The following is a 21569-nucleotide window of genomic DNA, read 5'->3' on the forward strand; positions in this document are numbered from 1 at the left end:
ATCATCTGTATGTCACATTATGGCAAATGCACAAACTCCTTTTCAAAAAGAACTTGTGATGCCAGCATGCTTTTTAACAAAACACCTCATAAACATTTTGGACATAAAAATTCACAAAGCTAATCAAGCATGTTTAAACTTTGGTATACAAGGAAGATCCTAGACTAGTTATTTACAGTATCTATATAAATACTGCAAAACAGTTCTTGAACAGATTGATTTGGACTGACCTCTCAGGTAAGTACTGTATAATTACAAAATAAAGAATAGAATAGAATAAATAGTTCAGATCTTTCTTGCTAATAAATGCTAAAAATAAATAAATAATGAGGTAATATGAACAGCACCTACAGATGTTTTTGATCTAAAAGCTGGTGCATTCACAAATTAGAAGTATAAAACTTAGAACTTGGTAAGGACACCGTCTGAAAGATGTTTTCAAAAGTTAAAAAAAACATCTTGAACGTATTTATAAATGTAAGATTTCTTAACAGAGTAATTGACAGAAGAATTGAAGTACACAGCTCTATATTAGTTTTTTACTCTAGCTGTCACAAATACTGTTTCTTCATTCCTCATAATTCCCAGTTTTTAAGGATAAATTTACATACATAATAATATAAATAAATTCTCAGATTTATATCAGACCAGCTTTGATTGGAGTTTGTCCGCTGTTATGCAATCCATCAGATTAGGTTTCCATGTCATGATGAATGAGATCTGAAGGTAAAAGTGATCCAACCCTATACCTGATAAAGTGGCCATTGACTGTACATTCACGGAGTGAATTTCTTTAGTTTTACTCTGAACCTGTTTGGCTTGATTGCATAATTCCCAGAACTTCTGTATTTGTAGTTAGCTGGCAATTGTTCTGTAAAGGCAAAACATCAAAAAACAAAAAGGACAGCATTTTAAATATGTTCCCCAAAAATTTGTAATGTCTTTAAACAAAAGTAAAAACAAGAAGTCATTGAGAATTTGTCTTCTCAAGTATGAGACCAGTTGAGTCTGATTCTCTTTAAGAACATGAGGCATGTGTTCCTAGTAACTAGGTGACTTTCTGTCCTTCAGGATATCAGTAAACAGCCAGTTGTCTTCCTGAGGTGGTGTTGGTATGGGGCGGAGCTCAGCGTTGTTAAGTGGAACAGTGAAGGACTGAGCAACTCCTTCAAATGGTGTAAACTGTAGGTTATTTTCACAGTTAACTTGCATACAGGTGCTCTCCTCCTGAGAACACTGGTACGCCTGAAGCTGTGCGATGTTGTAGTGGTGGTAGCTGACTGAGGAGGGGATCTGCTTCTGGTTGATGTCTGTGCTTTGACAGAGTTTAAAGGTGTTAAATTGTTCCTCTTCTGTGTATGCACTTTGTCTCAGGGTCACTGAGCTCCTGTGGTTACCCTGGAAGTGGTCTGAGGTCACTCCCTGGTCTGCATATGCATATTCATACCTACACTCACCTTCACAGTGGAGATCATCCACTTCGGTAAAGTTATGTGACTGGTCTCCAAATATATCATCATCATCACCATGGCATGCACAAATGCTTTCAAAATATGCCTCTATGTCAGCGCAGTCCCCTAAGTCCTTATTGTCAATGGAAAATGGCTCCATTATGTCAGTCAGCTGACCCTCAGAGAAGTCGAAGTAGCTCTTCTGAGCCTGCGCGCAGCCTGCGAGGTCTGTGAACACTTGAACGGAGAAATCACAAGAGTCAAGAGACAATGGAGATAACTCTGGGGAGAAGGAGGGGGAGATGTCCACATTTTGGCCAAGCTGAATGAAGTCATTTGTAGTTGACTCTGTGTCTTCTTGGTGGTTGTCGGCTGGCTTCGACTGACTCTCGTTGTTAAAATAAAATAGCTCCGCCCCGTGGAACAAGTCAGAACTTCTTGGGGAGCTAATAGGTTTAATTTCCACCGGTTTATGACCTCTGCTTCCCTTTTCCTGCCTCCTCTTGCTGTGTTTGTTCGCTGTAGCTCTGCAGGTGGAGGACTGCGATATGGAGTGATGTTTCCAAAGATGCCCTGATTCAGCCTGCTTCCTTTTTGTATTTACTTGATTTGAGGAAACACTGATAGACTTTGAGGCACCATCTACACCTGTTTGAAGGCTGTTTTTATCGGCATCCTGTGGACCACCACTTTGAGATGGATTACCTGACTGGTCAGGTGAATCTGGCTTGTGTGATGACAGAGAGGACATGCCTTTGTCCTCATCCTTAAAATAAAGAGCATATGCCAACCGCTGGTTTGCTGCTTCAATATCTGCAAATTTTCTGTTGATAAGAAGAAAAGTGAATGAAACAATGAATTGGGACAACAGTGGAAAACTATTTCATGCTATTTTGGCTCTGCTAAACAATTTGCCAGTGGATTTTTTTAAATTCTTCTTTAAAGGGTTAAAATCCAAAATACTGTCATTAATATTTCATATTTATAATTCAGGCTGAAGTAATTTTAAAAGACTGTGTCATGTAAAGTAGAAAGAAAATATTACTATATAATAGTTTTTGGGAAGGTGGCATTTTTTGTTGTTAGGACCTTAAAAAAAAATCTGACACTGTAGAAAAAATAGAAATGCATGAAAATGAATGTCGCTGCTAATCGTTGGCCCATCTCAGGGCCTAATAAAAACAATGATCAAAGATACTAACCCCATGTTTGCTTACTGGTGGTGGTCAGAGGGCCCGGTGGCGCCAGTGTCCGGCAGCCTCGCCTCTGTCAGTGCAGCTGTGGCTACAATGTAGCTTGCCATCACCAGTGTGTGAATGTGTGTGTGAATGGGTGAATGATTGAATGTAGTGTAAAGCACTTTGGGGTCCTTAGGGACCAAGTAAAGCGCTATACAAATACAGGCCAATTGCCATTTTACTAAAAATCAATGGAGTTATGTAAACATACTGGCCTTCAAAAGCATAAAATCCCCAATCTATAATTAATATTCAATATTTACAGCTCAGGCTGAAGTATTTTTAAAAGAATAAGTGATTTAAAGTGGAAAAAAATATTATTACATAGTATTTTTACAGCAGTTTTGGGAAAGCTGCCATTTTTTGTTCTTAGGTTAAAAAGACTTTTTAAGTTAAGGATCCTCTAAGGCACAGGTGTCAAACTTAAAGGCCGGTGTCTTGAAATTTTTCTATGTATCCCTGCTGCAACACACCTGGACAAAATTGTAGATCATTATCAAAACTCTATGGAACGTAACTGCATGCTCAGGTGGCAATTCAGCCATTTTATTCATGTTACAGCTGTAAATGACCTCATTAATATTTTGTCAATATGGAGAGCAGACTTTATCACAGTAGATAATAATGTGTATGTGTTAGTCCCCATAGGGAAATTACTCCTCTGCATTTAACCCATTCACCCATTGAAGCAGTGGGCAGCCACCAATGCAGCGCCCGGGGAGCAGTGTGTAGGTACCTTGCTCAGGGGTACCTCAGGGTAGCTGTTCAATGGAGTCGAACCCCCGACCCTCCGATCATGGGGCAACCACTCTACCTACTGAGCTATCCCTGCCCTTTTTTTTTAAATAATAATGTAATTAATTAATTAATCATTAATAATGTAATGTAATGTAATAATGTAGATGTCTTTCTGAAAGCGCTGTAACTAAGTTTAAGAATATAATCCACCCACTGTTATCATCTTCAATGCCCTGTACCAACATAGAGCATTAACTGCTGTATAATGCCCTCCGCTATCTTACTTTAATTGGTCACATGACTAAAATGTGTCATCGTTTTCGAAAAGGCTCCGGGTTTGCTGTCCACACTGCGATGCGAAAACTGCATTTTCATATGTATCTGCCTTGGAGAGTGTTTTCAAAACGCTGCATTTTCCTTGACTGAAAACACCGTCACAGCGTAGATGGAAGGCCAAAACCGAGAGAAAAAGATGTGTTTTCAAACAAAAACATATTAGTATGGACATGGCCTTACATGGGCAGCATGTTGGTGCAGCAGTCAGGATTGTTGCCTACTGGTTCAAACCCACCGGCCAGGTGGGGCCTTTCTATGTTCTCTCTGTCCAGGTTTTCACCAAATTCCTCCCACAGTCCAAAGAAATGCAAGTTAGGTTAATTTGTGATCCTAAATTGAGTGTGAAGTGTTAGCTTCATGATAGACAGGCGACCTGTCCAGTGTTTGCGCTGTGACAGGTGGAATAGGCTCTAGTCTCCCCACGATGCCTGAACTAAGGATGAAGCTGGATGGATGATACTCTTGAGTAACGCCATCAACAGCTCAGAATCATGCAGGCCAATCTTTCTACCGTTTCAAACAAATTATTCTCTAATCTCAGGCCTCAATAAAATCTAGAAACATTTCTAGGATATTAAACTGAGAATGGTTTTTCACTGTTAGCATGTATGTGTAAGTTAAACTATGAATCTTATCCGGTTTGAAATGATAAAAATCCTTCAAAGGTTTTCTTAAAAACATTTTTAGAAAGAAGTCAACTTTTGCCAGTGTTGTGAGAACCTTCCCTGCCAGCTTGTTTTTTGAAGTCACATATGTTAGATTTTTATCAAATTACTCTCCTAACCTTCAGTGTGTATTTTCAAAAAACTATTCCTTTAAAAATTAAATGTTATCTACCCTCCATCCTTATTTTTTTTTTTTTATCATTTTAGGGGATTTAAGGAGTAATAAGTACACATTCATGTGAAAACCACGCAACACACTGAATGCTACATAACAATGTTTTTTGTATTTTTCCCCCTCTCATCATCTGGGAGCTCGCATTTTCTTACGCTCAGTTTCACTGGCAGGAAAAAGCTGTTCTACATTTTACTGCAAGTGTTTCACTGATGGTCAAACACACCTCTGAATCATGTTGTGCAGGAAGCGACGGTGGTTGACCTGCCGCTTGGATGGTCGGTTCTTCTTGGGTTTCTGCAGGGTCCTCATCATGTGACCTGCTGCTGAAGTTACAAAGGTGTACAGGTCACGACCCCAGGGGACCCCTCGCTCCAACCCAGGCTCAAGACTCGCAGAGATAGACGGTCGCATGCCTGAGAAACATACATTTAGTGGAGATTTAGGAGAGTCAGGAGTCACTGACTTAAAGTGGAATAAACGTCCATTTATATAACTTAAATGCTCCAGCAGAGTCTTCTTGAGTTTAAAGGATGGAGAGCAGAACAGATCCTGATCAGAGGAGCTCAGACAGGTGCTAACCATAAAGGTGCTGTATACCCGTAAGGCAGGCAGAGCTCTGAAAGTAATCAGAGTAATCTTGAACTGAATCCTGCATTTCCTGACAGACGAGAAACAATGACAGAAGGAGTAAATTTCTCTTGTACTTAAATAAAATATAATCTGCCTTCACTATATCTAAAAGTATTTATTCTGCACAGGAAAAAAATTATCTTATTATTTCGCAAAATTAATATTACTGTTCTGAGGAACTGTGACATGAGGAGTAAATGGTCTGGTACTTGCACCTTTCTACTCAATTTTAGGATTTTTTTATTAAGATTATATGACTTATCCATTATAGTCTTATTTACCCAACTAACACATACACACACATTCATACAGCACTTTTATCTCTGCCTTTGTGTTTTCTAACATTTACACTCAGCGTCTTGCTCAAGGATACTTTGACATGTACACTGGAATAGCTGGGGATCGTTAAACCGACTTTCTGATTGGTAGACAACACACCCTACTGCCTGAGCCATGCCTTAAAAAGTCAAAAGTCTAAAAGCCTGGCTGCCACAAATTTTAACCCCAACTATAACGCAAAAAACAAAGAAATGTGCCGTCAGACTAATTGCAGTGCATCTGTAAAGCAATAGAAGGGGAGTTAAAAGTTCAACACTTCGCTGTGAATTTATGTTTAGTACAAGTAAAGTACCCAAAAGTGTACATAGTCAATTTCCACCAACTAGGAAATCACTATAAAGAAATCAAGCCCCAATTCTCATAAGATGAACATATAGGAAGTGATCAGGATGAATGATTATTAAAAAAATTAAATGATTAAATGATGAGAAAAGACAAACTGCAGGCAAAAATCACCGATTAAGCAATAAGTGTTTATATAAACCTGTTTGTAAAGGCTGTAACTCATATTTATTATAACATCACAACAAAATGTCAAAAACGCTGTTACAGCTAATGTGTTGTACTGTGGAAACAGCAGATCTACATAACTTATAATTATATAAAAATATATAAAAATAACTGCAAAAGCCTGCTTACCGTTTTGTCTCCAGGTTTCTGTGTATCTCTCTACAAACTGCACTGGAGGCTGAGGAGGCGTGCTGCAGTAATTCAGCTGTTAATGCATGTGTGTGCATGTATTGTGGACTGATGTGTGCACAAATTAAGCTGAGTGACATCAGCGGTCAATGCAAATGCATTTTTCCCAGGCAGTCTTAAAGGAATCTGCTTTGACAAATTGATAACGGGAGAGGAAGTGAGACATGATGAGAGGGTCTGAAAAGAAAAGGGCAATTATCTGAGAAGTCAACCACTTGTAGAAGTGTGGGCACACGCCTCCATTGTGTGGCTTTCTGAAAGCAGCTTGTTAAATACTGCGAGACACTAACGCTTGAGTTCAGGGTTAACAAGCACTTAATTGACCAGTTTAAACTCTGGCCCTAATTATCACATTCTCAGTGGGAAGATCTAGGATGGTTGCTAGCTGCTTTTAATTGACCTTTACAATTCAAAAGGACACCTTCCAAGTTCAACATTTTGCATATCTATGGCAGCAGGTGTGTGGCTAGGCTTTATTTTATTTATTTATTTTACACAGATGTGAAAATACATTTAACTTTACAAAGTGATTTTAAGGTTACGATTATTAACTTTTCTCTTCTTTGCAGCTCACCGTTATTGTTAATTTTCTAGATGTGAGCGCAACATGCAAATCCAATACAACACACAACAAAAATTCAAATAAGGAGTAGGAGTTTGTCTGTCTACATTTGACACAGACAGTCAAGTTACTTTTTGGTATATTTTACCTAAAAGTAACTTGGTAAAAAGTTGTCAACTTATTTCCCTTCTAGCCAAAAAACTGCCACATTCATTCTCAGAAATGAATTTCTTTTTTAGAATCAGAATCAGAATCAGAATCAGAATCAGAATCAGAATCAGAATGGGGTTTATTGCCAGATGTTGAGGTTTACAACATTAGGAAATTGCTGCGGTGCTTCAGTGCAAACAATAAGAATTAAAGTGCTATGTAGAAAGAAAGATATGTGCATGAGATATACATGAGATATATACATGAGAATAAGAATTATGAGTGCTACGTAGAAAGATATATACATGAGTGCAGGTGGTGATCAGTGCAAACATGGAATGATGCAGTGACACAGCGTAGGGTCATGTGTTAGTGGCGGGGACAGTCATATGGTTATTGTTCATGTGTCCAACAGCAGAGGGGAAGAAACTGTTCTTATGGCGAGAGGTTCTGGTGCGAATGGACCGGAGCCTCCTGCCTGAGGGGAGCAGGTCAAACAGACTGTGTCCAGGGTGAGAAGGGTCAGCTGAGATCCGAGCTGCACGCCGCAGTGTCCTGGAGGTGTACAGGTCCTGCAGAGATGGGAGTCTGCAGCCAATCACCTTCTCAGCAGAGCGCACAACACGCTGCAGTCTCTGTTTGTCCCTGATAGTGGCTCCAGCGTACCACACGGTGATGGAGGAGGTGAGGATGGACTCGATGATTGCAGTGTAGAACTGCATCATCGTCCGTGTTGGCAGGTTGAATTTCTTCAGCTGCCTCAGGAAGTACATCCTCTGCTGGGCTTTCTTGATGACGGAGGTGATGGTGGGCTCCCACTTCAGGTCCTGGGTGATGGTGGTACCCAGGAAGCGGAATGAGTCCACAGAGGTGATGGGGGTGTCAGTCAGGATGATGGGGGGGAGTGGGGCTATGTGCTTCCTGAAGTCCACAATAATCTCCACTGTCTTCTGGGCATTCAGCACCAGGTTGTTGTGGCTGCACCAGGTCACCAGACGTTCAACCTCCCTCCTGTAGGCAGACTCGTCCCCGTCCGAGATGAGCCCAATAACGGTGGTGTCATCTGCGAACTTGATTAGCTTGACAGACTGGTGGGTGGAGGTGCAGCAGTTGGTGTACAGGGAGAAGAGCAGAGGAGAAAGAACACAGCCCTGAGGGGAGCCGGTGCTGATGGTCCGGGAGTCCGAGACATTCTTTCCCAGCCTCACATGCTGCTTCCTGTCCGTCAGGAAGTCAGTGATCCACCGGCAGATGGGATCAGGCACATTCATCTGGGAAAGCTTGCCTTGGAGATGGTCTGGAAGGATGGTGTTGAAGGCAGAGCTGAAGTCCACAAACAGGATCCTGGCGTAGGTTCCTGGGGAGTCCAGATGCTGCAGGATGAAGTGTAGGGCCATGTTGATGGCGTCGTCTACAGACCTGTTGGCTCTGTATGCAAACTGCAGGGGGTCCAGGAGGGGGGCCGTGAGGGTCTTGAGATGGGAGAGAACCAGGCGCTCAAATGACTTCATGACCACAGATGTCAGAGCCACGGGTCTGTAGTCATTTAGTCCAGTGATCCTAGGTTTCTTGGGGACAGGGATTATGGTAGAGGACTTGAAGCAGGCAGGCACATGACATGCCTGCAGTGAGGAGTTGAAGATGCCAGAAAACACTGGGGCCAGCTCGTTTGCACAGTGTCTGAGGGTGGCAGGAGACACACCGTCTGGGCCGGGAGCTTTTCGAGCATTCAGACTCCTAAACTGCTTCCTCACATCTGCTTCATGAATATGAAGAGTTGTGGTCGGAGGAGGTGGTGTGAAATCCTCTTTTGTGTGGGGTGAGGGGGCGGGTGTTGCAGGTGAACAGTTTGAAGGCGGTGATGGCTCTATGGAGGGGGGAGAGGTGGGGGAGTTAGTGTCCAAAGTGCCTCTATTGTTGGGGTCGTTGGAGGTGTGAAGGCTGCCTGATGGCTCGTCAAAACGACAGTAGAAGTCGTTAAGGGTGTTGGCCAAGAGCAAGTCGTCAGTGGAGTGGGGGGTTTTAGGCTTGTAGTTTAGAGTCAGAATTGGTGTAAAGAACACGAAAGCATGGCTCCATCAAGCCTTTTATCAACAGTTTAGGATGGTCGTGATTGGGTTAAGGTGTGAGGAACTTCTTCAGCACACTATAGGCCAGTTAGTACCAATTAAGCATAATTTAAGCACCACATCTTACTTGAGCATTGTTGCTGGCGTGTCCATCTCTTTATAACCACAACGTGCCAATCTTCTGATAGACAACACACCATGTCACAAATTTCAAATCATCTCAAGCTGTGTTTTTTTTTCATAAATAGTTCACTGTACTCCAATGGCCTCCACAGTCACCAGAATTCAATCCAGTTGCAGTTCCTCACATTTGGAGTGAGGCAGAATGGGAGACCCACACTGGGAAATCAGATAAAATCTGCAGCAGCTGTGTGATGCTGTTGTGTCAATATGGACCAAAAGTTTTGAGTGTGAGGTTTGTTCCCAGCACCTTGTTGAATCTCTGACATAAAAAAAAATGAAGCAATTCTGATAGTAAAAGGCGTCCAACCTGCTTTTCCTGAGGTGTACCTAACAAATTACTTTTACTTTATATTACTCAAGTGAAATATCCACCCAGCTTCTTAATCTGTACTGACAAGTTTGCAGATCTTTTGGCTTTTCACTAAATAAACCAAGAAAATGTGTTTAAGCATGTTAAACGAAACACATTTTAACCAATGACCTGCAGAGCTAAACGAGCAAAAACATTCAATATATACTAATACAGCACAAGTAAAAGCAAAAATCACCCAATGCAGGTGAGATCCTGATATGCAGAGGCAAAATTTAGGAGCAATTAATGCAATGGCATCGTCTCATTTATGCTTTCATTTGGCTGTTGGGACACAGAGTAACTACTCGGAAGATGTCAGTGATTTTGTGAGAATGTTCACAGTAAAAACAAAACACATAAGTGAGAGGTGCAAATTCATTCACTTACTTCAAAAGAAGCCATAAAATCTTGAAAATTGCTTCTATCCAATTTCGGCGCCTTTTCAAAGCCAAGCGGTTAACTCAGAGAAGGGAATCGCTGCTGCAGGAGTGGCATCTATTTATAGTGACACTACATGTGCTTCGGGCCCAAGGGTGCACAGCTCTGGTGTGGTTACAAGGAATAGCGTGGTAAGTCATAGTGTGTTAGAGATTAGAGATTTTCTTACCAGGATTTGCTTACATAGTGACATTACACGATGAGTGCAATGAGTACATTCAACCGTCGTTATCAAATCTGCATGCACATACATTCAGCTGTTTAAGCTTTACAGCATGAGTTTGTTAGTGTGTGTTCAGTCAAGTCTCACGCTTCACATGTTGTGCTTTCTCACAGTCCTCTCCAGGGGGATGATAAGGCTTTATCACACATGCCCTGCAACAGGAGCAGAACTTTGACCCTGTGAGATCTCGTCACATGTAGATTTGCCTCTGCTGATGATCGTCTTTGTCCAGAGAAATGTAGTTTGTGTCTTTTTGGCTTTGGGGAGACTCAGAAGAGTGTGAGAGGAGCAACACTGAAAGGTAAGTCTGGATATTTTAGGGGATCACTAATCATAGCCTGGCCCTTATGCTGCTGAATTTCCTCACCCACTGTTTTTCAACCTTCAGTGAACGGCTTTCCTAACTTAGGAAAATGTCGAGCTTTAATGCTCTCTCTTATCAGATTCCTCACTATGAAGTGGGTCTGGGCTGTGTTCAAAGCTCGCCCGTACATCAGTAACATCCTGGGATACACAGCCCTGTTCGCCTCTGCTGACCTCGTACAGCAGAGCGTGCTGGGTGAGAAACCAGCAACAGGATCCACATCAGAGGATTTAGTAGGAGTCGACTGGCATCAGACGGCTCGAGTGGCGACCGTCGGTTTTTGTTTCCACGCCAACTTCAACTATCACTGGCTCAGAGGGCTGGAGAAGATGCTGCCAGGAGGCGGAGTAAAGGCAGTAACTGGGAAGGTGGTGGTGGACCAGCTGATTGCGGCTCCTCTCACCATCAGTGCCTTTTACATTGGTATGTGATTCTAGTTTTGACTTTTACAGCTATTTGTGAACCTCCAGCAGGAGCCTGTGATCAACACCTGATGGCTGTGCATCATACAAGTTTGACATCTAAAGATGGCAGAGCTTTTGGAAGACTGGTTCCTAGACTCTGAGTTTTTAAAAACTAAAAACTTATATTTTCTTTATGTCTTTATGTTTTTACCCCATTGGATGTGACACAATTTGTAATATTTATCTTGAAAGGTACTATTTTTTTTTTAATAAGTTTTTTGTGTAAAGAAAATCCCCATAATCTAAGACAGAGTTCAACCAGTCAGGCTTCAGATAGACATCTACATTGTTTTACTGTTTTATTGGATGTTTTTCACAGTCAGTATGAATCTGCTGACCATGCAACTGCACCATACCACTCGGAATTAATGGCAGCTATATTCACTAGTCAACTTATTGGGTACAGGTCAGTAGTGAGTTGGGGTATCTATTGTCATAGTGTCAATTCAACAAGGTGCTGGAAACATTTCTCAGACATTTTGGTCCATATTGATATGATACCATCACACATGCTGCAAATTTTTCAGCTGCTCATCCATAATGAATCTCCCATTCCACTGCATCCCAAAGGTGTTTTATTGGAAGTCTGAGATCGCCATTTGAGTAATCTGTCATGGCCAAGAAATCAGTTTGAGATGATATGAGATTTGTGATATGTGTTATCCAGGAAGCAGCGATCAGAAGATGTGTACACTGTGGTTATAAAAGAGTGGACAACACTCAGGCAGGCTGTGGTGTTTAAATGATGCTCAGTTGGTACTAACAGGCCCAAAATGTGCCAAGAAAGAATCCCATTGTTACATCACCACTACCCTGAACCGTTTACACAATCCTTTCCAAGATTTCATGTTGCTTATGCCAAATTCTGACCCAACTAACCAAATGTCTCAGCAGAACTCAAGACTCATTAGACCAGGCACTGATTTTCTAACCTTGTATTGTCTAATTTTAGTGGCCCATGTGAACTGTAGCCTCAGCTTTCTGTTGTTAGCTGGCAGGAATGACACCTAGTGTGCTCTTCTACTGCTGCTGCTTCAGAGATGCTTTAAGTCACTATGGCCTTCCTGCAGTTTGTCCATCCTTCCAAGACCACTGATATCAACAAGGCATTTTCACTCTGTGAACTGGATATTTTCCCTTTTCAAGACCATAGTCAGCAGGTGTTACTGTTAGCATGCTAATTGGACTCTTTGGTCTACTCTGGTTTTCATAACAGCCTTCACCTATGAAAAAACACCTATTAGATCACTGTATATTGTATATAAACTTAATTCATCTAAAAAAGCTTCCTAATTCTAAGAATACTAATATAACCGTACTGATGGCATCAATTTTTTATTACTAAACATGACTACTTCTGCTCATTACTGTTGTATTATTACAAGCTTTGTCCTCAGTTATGGATTACATGTGGACAAATCTCAAATGTTCGCATACTCTACTGATCTGCACAAACATTTTAGGTTACATCAATACATCTGAATTAATCAAACGGTTTACCTTATAGTTATTACCAAGTAACACAAATCTACCCATGAATAATTGGGTAAAGAAAAGTGAGTTTTTAATGACCGATTGAAAAACAAAATCTGTCTACATTGTAGGTTTGAGTTTACTTGAACACAAAGATGACCCACTTGAAGACTGGAGGCAGAAATTTTGGACATCTTACAAGGTACGTATAAAGTCATTGTCTGTCTTTATTAAACTTCATGATGGCGATATGTTCCCAGATCTCCTGTAATAATCTCTCTCTCTCTCCCACTCTGTAGACTGGGGTAGTATTTTGGTCAACAATGCAGGTTTGCTCAACTCTTCTCTGCACACACAGACTGAGAGAACTACACTGATGACAGGCTTTCACAATCATGATATCCATTTTTCTTCTTTCCCATCACCTCAGGCAGTGAACTTTGCATTCGTCCCCCCTGTGGCTCGGACGGTGTTTCTGGGTGGTGTCGCCCTGGTTTTCACAATCTTCCTGTGTCACCTCAGACAGCAGCGACACCATGAACAGGAAAGAACCTGAGACTCTCCTCGTCACATCGAAGGCTTTAGTAAACTAACTAAAAACACAATTCCAAAAAAGCTGGGACACTGTGAGTAAAATCTGAATGCAGTGATTTATATACATCAGAAACCCATAAACCCCAGCAGCTGGTCTGTTCCCAGATGTTTACAGGCTGCTGTTAAACAAAGACGCGATGCTACATTGTAGTAAATATGGACTTATCCCAACTTTTTTGAGATGTGTTTCTGCCATCAGATTCAAAATGAGCTAATATTTTTCTTTAAACGTCACATGATACATTGTCTCAGTTCTTGACATGTTTTGTTCTATTGTGAATAAAAGGTTAAGAGGATCTGGTGAAATCATTTGATTTAAACAGACTAAGAGTATACTGCAACCAAATGCGAGGAAAAAAATAAAATAATAGCTAAATAATAATAATAATAGCTAAAGCTACACTTTAGCTAGCAATGGCTCAGGGTCACTGTAGCCATTAATTTTACCTGAATCCTTTGCAAAAAATCTTTATAGATTTTGCATCATGGTACTGATCCAGAGTACGTCCCTTATTATTTATTCCTACTGCTATAACAATAAAGTAATTACTTTATATATATATATATATATATACACACATTGGGTGAATGTGCAGTAGTAGCAGCAAGCAGGTGAATTCTGTACATTCATATGAATAGACATCTGACTATTTTACAGGATAGACAATATAAACATATTTAAAATTAAAGGAATTGAAATGTGCTTTGTGCCTTGGTTTAGTGTCTGGAAGAGTCCTGTCTCAGTCCTGTCTCTTATACAAACCTTAAATGTTGTAGTGAATAAAAAAATAAATCAATTGAATACAGGCTGCTGTTGTGATTTGCTGTCATTGTAATCTGGAGCTTCACTGTTACAAACACTGAAGACAAATTCAAGCAGAAGATGAATAGAATTTTTAACAAACTAAAATAATTAAGTAGATCAGCTCCTTGGCCGCAACTCCCGATATACCAGCAGAGTGATTCAGAAAGTTAAAATGAACCGCTTAAATCTAACGATTTAAGCTACAATAACTACGTTTTTTGTTTAAGATAATCGACTATGTGCACGTTAGCATATGCTACTTCCGGTGCGGAAACTCTTGTGGGGAGCTTTGTTTCCGGTGTCCTATTCGCGCCTTGTTTACGGTCCAAAACAAGTTAAGCAAATGAATGAATCAAGCGGCGATTTACATTTCTATAGATGTCTTGGGCATTTACCCAATATATCTGTAAATGATGTTCATCGACTTGTCGATATTTTTCCCCCGCCTCAGGGCAAAAGAGAAAAGGGATTCAAATGTTATATTGCTCAGCTGTCCCTCCTTTATCGCGGGTGTTAGGTTCTAAAAATAACCAGCGATAGGTGAAATCAAGTGGCCAATTTTATTTTTTGACATTGCAAAACGTTTCGTGGACATACAGTACTGCACTTCAGAGTCACACTGCTATCAATCGATGCAGCGATTCTGTACTGTACAGGAGAGACGTCCCGGAGGAGATCGTCTGCAGCGATCAGGACGCAGGACACAATGTGACGTAAAAAAAAAAAAGCATGCAAACTTGCACTAAAAAATCTGCGAAACAGCGAGGTGAAAGGTGAACCGCGTTATTAGCGAAGGACCACTGTAATTTTTAAGGTAAGTCACAACATACACTTCGTAAATACTAATGTATAGAAACCGTTACCAGCAATCATTCATTTTTTGTGTGGCTTTTTTTCAGGGTTTGTTAACGTGCTGTGTAGGTGTGTACTTGACTAACTGATCTCGACATTATGGGGGAAACATCTGGTTTGACTATTCTTCACCTGTAGTTTGAATGCTGAACATTTGTCTGGTTAAATCATAAGACCAGTCACTATACAGAGATGTGCTTCTGAATGTGGACGATGTGTCTTCTGCTGCAGTAATGCAGTTCTGCTTGTGTTGAGTGATGTAAACAACTGATCGATCTAAACTCTTTAATTTTTTATGACACAACAGTTGTGAGTGTTCCCACCTTCTCCTCTTTGTAACTTAACGCGAACTTTCCGTTTTCGAGTTTTGGACATGATTTTGGAGTATATCTTCGCAGTAGCGATTGACCGCAAGGTAAAGCTACCGGAAATGTACAACCCCACATCCGGTCGCAAACCAGGAAGTTAGCATTTTCTCGTGCACAGGGTCTATCGAATATATTTGGGGAAAGGGAAAGTGGAACGAAATTTTAAATACAAAACTGTGTGCTGTGTGTCGTTATTTATTTGTTTTTGAAGAGCAAAATAACTTGAGCCCTGTCAAAGGTCGTTGCCATGGACACGCGGTGGCAAACAGCTGAAAGCCTCGTTTAAACCTTCTTTGCTTGTCTCGTCAGTGTGTTTTCTTCCGTCTTCCGTCAAAACCTAACAAGCTCTTCAACTGCAAACAGCAAGAGACTTTATTGAACGTTAAATTTCGTGTCTAGAAAGGATTTCTTTTGTTTAAGGTAAAGAAAAAAGTTAGTTTTTTTTACAATGACCCAAAGGTTCAACTACCAAAGAAATCCACTAAACATTGCCGCTCCTCGCTGGGGTGGTCCGCTTTACAATGAGCTCAACGCCCTCCGAAGAGCAAACCAAGACCTCAGCGAGAGCGCATACATGCTGAGGAGACGTCTAAATGGTCTCTTGGAAGAAAGGCAACGCTACATCCACTGGGATCTTTTTGTAAAGTATAAAAACGAAACAGAGCAGAAATACAAGGAACTTGAAGAACGTTACAAACAACTGGAAGCAGAAATTAAAACAGTGGAGGAGCAGAAGCAAGAAATGGAAAATCCAAAAGATGCAAGTGTAAAAGTGAAGCCAGACAAAGAGGCCCAGAGTCAGAAAGGTGTGGAGGAAATGCTGGAACACCAGCAGGAGTGTAAACACATGAAAGAGGAGCCTAAAGAGGAGGAGGAACAATTGGAGCAACTTAAGAATAACTACAAAGTACTTCTGCAGAATTATACAAACTTGATGGAGTTGCATGGGCAGAGAAAATGTTGTGAGCAAGAGACAGACACTACAAAAGACCAGAAAAAGCAAGAGAAGCAAGAACAAATGGAAGTCGAAGAGAAAGAGAAGCAAGAAAAGAAGGAAAGAGGTAAATGGAGATTGTTTAGGAAGTTTTTTGCTGAAAGGGGCATTGAGGAGGCTGCTGAACTTCAAGATAGATACGAGACCCTCTGACCTCCTTTTACCACCTTCCTCTGTTACGACCCTCACCTGCAGACCCCATACATCCTTCTCCACACCCTCAACCTTCGTGCTTTCATCTCTTCACCTCCACTCCCCCAGCCCCTCTCCTCCACCTGCAGGGAGGTGTGTGAATGTAATTAAAAGCATCATATAGAATTCTGCTCAGCATGTCTGTTTCTCTGTGTAAGTTACTTTGGTTGATTAACGTGAGTTTTTAGTTTGTCACATTAAAGAACAAAGTGGGAAAATACATTGTACAGATACACAAACAGTTTGGTTTAACTGTGTTTCTGTGTATAAAATGATCTCATCATGTTAATGGCTATTAATTTAATAACATTATATGTTCTACTTCACTTCCAACTTTACCAAAATATGAAATACTAAAGTTTATTTTCTGCTATTGAATCAAAACAAACGAAATTTTCACCATCAATAAATTTGGCTTATCTCAAATTTGCAGCTTACTAACTCAAACATCTGGGAATGTGTTTGAGATCATAACCTGTTGACTTCTGGGTGTTGTTGCTTTTTTCTTTTTAAACATAGTATTTGAATGAATACTTGGTGTACACCACCACTTCCTTCGGTGCTCCCTGGGCATACACTGTGCGATTTTTTTTGGCCCATTTTGAGCCGATTTTTCAGTCGTGCGACCGTTTTGGGCTGTTAATCCTCCAATATGCATAGATCAAACATCATTATCACAACAAGAACCACTTGAGAGATCAGCATAGAAAAGCGGGGTTGTAATAAAACGGCACTGTAAATGTCAAAACCCCCAGGCAGAGATCTGAGAGGAATAAAGAGGTCAGGGAGCAATAAAACATTAAAATTCAAATATGATGTCGCCTTTTTTACATTTTGGCGACACCCTGTGGCCTCAGCTTCATTTGCAGAATGCATGGTGTAGCGATGTAGCATGGAAAACGCAAGACACATTACCGGGTATGAATGCCTGGTAAAAACGAAGGCTATTATAATTTTAATAATGAGGTCACGTAAAATTTTCCACTTAACTAACCAAAACAATTTGTTCATATGCTAAATATAAATCATGCTCCTGTTGCTAAACCATTTCTGATACAAAATGTAATCTAAACAATTCATTTTTAAAGCTCTGTGATATAAAACTACTTTTTGGGTGAAATTCCGTGTTTATTTTCAAAATGCCTGATAAAAAAATAATCCTTCTAGTATTTTACTCAATGTACTAATTTGCTTAAATACTTATAACTAAATTAAACCAAAAAGATGCGAAAAGGTGAACTCGAAAAATGCTCATTTTCTGTTTCTACCACTGGGGGCGCCATCCCATATCATCCGAGCTGTTGGGGCAGGAAGCGCATGCTCTCTAACCAATCAGGCGCCTGAGATCTAAGCGCACAGCTTATCGCGAGACCTCGGGTCTTCCTTTTCCCTTTTCGCTCTGAGTCCAAGATGGTAGGTCCTGCTAACGGAATTTCTAAAACACGATAGTCAGACTATCCGCGGTCATCCTCTGAATTAAACCACCTGATGTTTTAGATGAAAACATTTACACGTTATAAACATACTTTATGTCCGAGTCGTGCTAAGATTTCGTGTGATTTGACTTTATAATTCACATTAGCCTATATTCTTGGGAGCCGACACCGGTGGTAGCTTTACGCCTTCAAGTTGAGAATAAGTCAGATTTACAATGGGTTAAAGATGCTATATATTATCACAGGTCACTGTTTATTTTTGTCCCAACTTTAACGTATGTGTCGTAAGATCAGAAGTTTCCTTATTTGACGCTATGTGCATGTTTGCTATGCCGTTCAGAGTTAGCGGTTAGCTGCAGAGTGTCAACGTGTGTTTCGGCCGCTGTTATGTGGATGAGTATGAGATATGTAGTGTGTAATATCCCTCTTAAATGTATTCTATTTTGTTTTCGGTGTTATATATTTTGTTTTAAAGATAAACAGTTGAGGGTTAGATGTATGAGGTGTTCTTGGTCAAGATTATATGTTTTTCTTACCTGATTAATATATGAATCTGCTTCTAATCAATTTTCCAGGGAGTCGACATCAGGCACAACAAGGACCGTAAGGTGCACAGGAAGGAGCCAAAGAGCCAGGATATCTATCTGAGGCTCCTGGTCAAGGTAAGATTAATTTCTAGGTGTGTGAAGTTTGAAATGGTAGCTTGTGCATTTTAACTATTGAACAGTCTGAAACCCGTAATCCTGACATTCCTGGTGTTTTGCCTTTAACAGTTGTACAGGTTCTTGGCCCGCCGCTCCAATGCTCCCTTCAACAGGGTCGTCCTGAGGAGGCTGTTCATGAGCAGAACCAACAGGCCTCCCATTGCTGTCTCCCGCCTGGTAGGTCTTTCTTCCTCTCACTTTGATTTTCACACATATATCCTCCTGTTTGCTTTTATTATGGTGTCCAGGTTAACGGGTTAGTCTTCAGCATCCCTGGCCTAATGTACTGAACTGTGCAGTGAACCTAAAATAAAGCTGGAAGAGGGCTATCAGGGCTTCTCTAAGGTTTCTTCTTATGAGAGATGCACTAATTGCAGTTTACTGATTCAGATTTCCAAATTTTTGAGTGTATTTCCTTTCTAAGGACTACAATTGACAGCATATACTAACAAAATGAATTCTTTAAGGAAGAAGTTACTCTTATAATAAAAGAGGCTCACTTTACAGTTTCGCCCAAGCTGCAGAAAGTTACAGGATCTCTCGTTTGAACAAATGAAACAATGGATGGAAAGAGGTAGAAAAATTTAATGGAAAATGAGTTGCTGTATGCCTACTGTTACCTGACAGATTTGATCACATCAATCAAAGCAGGTTCAGCAGATTTGTTTAAGAAGACAAATGCCGGATACTGGAATAATAATGTTGCTCATTGCCATAATTTTCCTCTTAACTGCTTTGACCCTTTGCGCATACTGAAGCTGCTGACTGGTGGCTGTCTCTGAGCTTTGGATTGCTTTAGTTCTAGATGCTTTACGTTTGAGTTTCTTTAAAATGTCTGTGTTTAGGTTTTGATTAGATTTGGTTTTCCTGGTATGAACATTCCTGACATAAGTGGACAACTTGTTGTTTTCGCTCAGTGTGAAACCCACACTCGCAGTATGTCCGGTATAGCTGTGAGTGTGTGAGTGCAACTTCTTTTCTGCAGCACCGTGCATGTGTTGCGCATTCATGAAATGGTAAGCTTCATGGTAATGGTAAGTCGGTCATGTAGGAGGCTGGTTGTTGGAACCAGAATGTTGGAAAGTTGGCTGATTATGTGCCCTGGATCGGTGCATCTCTGCTACTCTTTCCATTTAGTTTTTAATGCGTCTTTAGAGATTCTGTAAAACAAATCACTGGATTTTTATTTTAGTACTCCCTGTTATCAGTTCTATAATCACACATTGATTTACCTCAATTTCTTCTTCTTTTTTGTTTATTTTTTTCCCCTAGATCCGTAAGATGAAGCTTCCCGGCCGTGAGAACAAAATCGCTGTCGTCGTGGGAACAGTCACTGATGATGTCAGGATTCAGGATATCCCCAAGCTCAAGGTAGGTCTTACATTTATGAAAAAACAGTTCAACTTCACTCCCACCCCCACCAGAAAATACATTTACTAACTGCTTCTTCAACATTGTAAAGGTGCCTAAAAAAAAAAATCTCAAATCAGACCTCACCTCTTGCTTGCTGTCCCACAGATTTGTGCTCTGAGGGTGACTGATGGTGCCCGCCGTAGGATCCTGAAGGCAGGAGGTCAGGTGATGACCTTCGACCAGCTGGCTTTGGCTTCTCCCAAAGGACAAGGCACGGTGCTGCTGTCAGGTAACTGAACATATTGAGTTGGAGATCCTATTTTTGAAACGAGCTGTTTCCACCAGATACCCTAGAAACTGGCCAATAAGGAAGATGTACCAGATAACAGCTTAAGTGTGCAGTTTGCTGAAGCTGTAGTGGTTGAGCTTCATTGGCTATTTGGAGGCTAAGAACACACTGCAATAGATGAGGATTGTACATCAAACAACTATGTAATTTTCTGCTTTCAATGGCAGTCAATATCTTACTTCTGCACAAGAGAACACTGTCTTTGCCTATCTGAAACCACATAAGATTTGTTCACCTGACTTTTTTTTGAGGGAATGTTCAGTCATTATTGTCATTAGAGATAACCAAGCATTAAATTTTACTCATTTAAATATTGGTACAACCAAGAAATTGGCAAATAACACCAATAATCACATGCAATAAGAACTGATGACTGGGTTGAAGTTCAGTATTTTTCCAGAACAGATTGCTTGTTTCTAATTTTTTTTTTTTTTAATTGTTTGAGAATGTTAAGTTTTTATTAGTTTCTGTGTTAGCTTTATACTTGATTATTAGGTGGATATTGTATGCCCAAGGTACAATATTTAGGATAATCATTAACAGGTTTTAAGTAGTAGAATTGAAACTGGTAGAATCACAGTCTTGAAGACATCCAAAGTCTTGTTAGGCAAGCTGTGATTACACAGTTCACCAAACCAACGAATACTAAAACTAAGGACGTGTCCTCTTGTTATTTTATTACAGTTTTCTAACTTCAAACAATCACGTTAGTTCAGTTCACATGTAAATTTTTAGTTTAGCTTAGGTAATTACATACTATAATGTTGCGGCATTGTGTTAAACATTTGTCATCTGCTTTTTTTTTCTTCCTCAAATAGCCTCGATAATTACATTAAATAAGTGCAAATATTAGATTTTAGGGTTTGTTACATTCTTAAGGCTTTCACAGTCTTCTTGTTCCTTCAGGTGTTTAGTATATTTGGTAAGGATCTATCAGTGTGATATTTGACTCTTGATTGAAACAGCTTTATCTCGTATTGGCGGATCGATTCATTTGTGATTAATTTGTCACACCTCAGCAGCAGTTCACTGTTTGGTGCAGGTGGAGATAGCATAGCATGTAGGAAGCAAACAGCAGTTAGGACATCATATTCAGCATCAGCAGACATCTGAGGTCGGAGCATTATAACTTCAAAAAACTTGCAGTGGTGCTTCCCTAATATTTACAAATCTGGTCCGTACTAAAATGTGATTCTTGCACTTAAATGGTAAATGGACTGCATTTGTATAGAAGCTTTACTAGTCCCTAAGGACCCCAAAACGCTTTACACATTCAGTCACCCACCCATTCACACACTGGTGATGGGGCGCATTGACAGAGGCGAGGCTGCCGGACACTGGCGCCACTGGGCCCTCTGACCACCACCAGTAGG

The 21569-nt window shown here is 40.5% G+C and overlaps 3 protein-coding genes across 5 annotated transcripts in view; 2 read left to right on the forward strand and 1 right to left on the reverse strand.

Annotated features, from left to right (window-relative positions):
• Positions 1-483: 483 nt before the first annotated feature.
• Positions 484-10097, reverse strand: LOC102302013. 2 transcript variants are annotated; one of them, XM_042213931.1, is made up of 3 exons: positions 9975-10097; positions 4827-5016; positions 484-2275 (listed from the first exon to the last, which is right to left on the reverse strand). In XM_042213931.1, exons 2-3 carry the CDS (start codon positions 5012-5014, stop codon positions 1042-1044), a joined length of 1422 nt encoding a protein of 473 aa, XP_042069865.1. In that variant the 5' UTR covers positions 5015-5016; positions 9975-10097; the 3' UTR covers positions 484-1041. The 2 variants fall into 2 exon arrangements, with proteins under 2 accessions (XP_042069865.1, XP_005946719.2); XM_005946657.3 differs by lacking the exon at positions 9975-10097 and having other exon boundaries at positions 4827-5281.
• si:ch211-120k19.1 (uncharacterized protein LOC563199 homolog) lies at positions 10069-13692 on the forward strand. Of its 2 annotated transcripts, none has more exons than XM_042213932.1 (6): positions 10069-10156; positions 10362-10549; positions 10637-11035; positions 12681-12751; positions 12849-12878; positions 12980-13692. In XM_042213932.1, exons 3-6 carry the CDS (start codon positions 10675-10677, stop codon positions 13103-13105), a joined length of 588 nt encoding a protein of 195 aa, XP_042069866.1. In that variant the 5' UTR covers positions 10069-10156; positions 10362-10549; positions 10637-10674; the 3' UTR covers positions 13106-13692. The 2 variants fall into 2 exon arrangements, with proteins under 2 accessions (XP_042069866.1, XP_005946682.1); XM_005946620.3 differs by having other exon boundaries at positions 10070-10156; positions 10692-11035.
• Positions 13693-17679: 3987 nt separating this feature from the next.
• Positions 17680-21569, forward strand: part of rpl18 (ribosomal protein L18) — a gene marked incomplete in the record, with an annotated part of 6327 nt that continues 2437 nt past the window's right edge. Inside the window, 5 exon segments of the mRNA XM_014341464.2 lie at positions 17680-17767; positions 18366-18452; positions 18564-18671; positions 19767-19865; positions 20013-20136. Coding sequence (XP_014196950.1) covers positions 17765-17767; positions 18366-18452; positions 18564-18671; positions 19767-19865; positions 20013-20136 — 421 coding nt within the window.

Source organism: Haplochromis burtoni, unplaced genomic scaffold, assembly GCF_018398535.1.
Source record: "Haplochromis burtoni strain Fernald_Lab_line unplaced genomic scaffold, NCSU_Asbu1 Contig_497, whole genome shotgun sequence".
Classification (NCBI taxonomy): Eukaryota; Metazoa; Chordata; class Actinopteri; order Cichliformes; family Cichlidae; genus Haplochromis; species Haplochromis burtoni.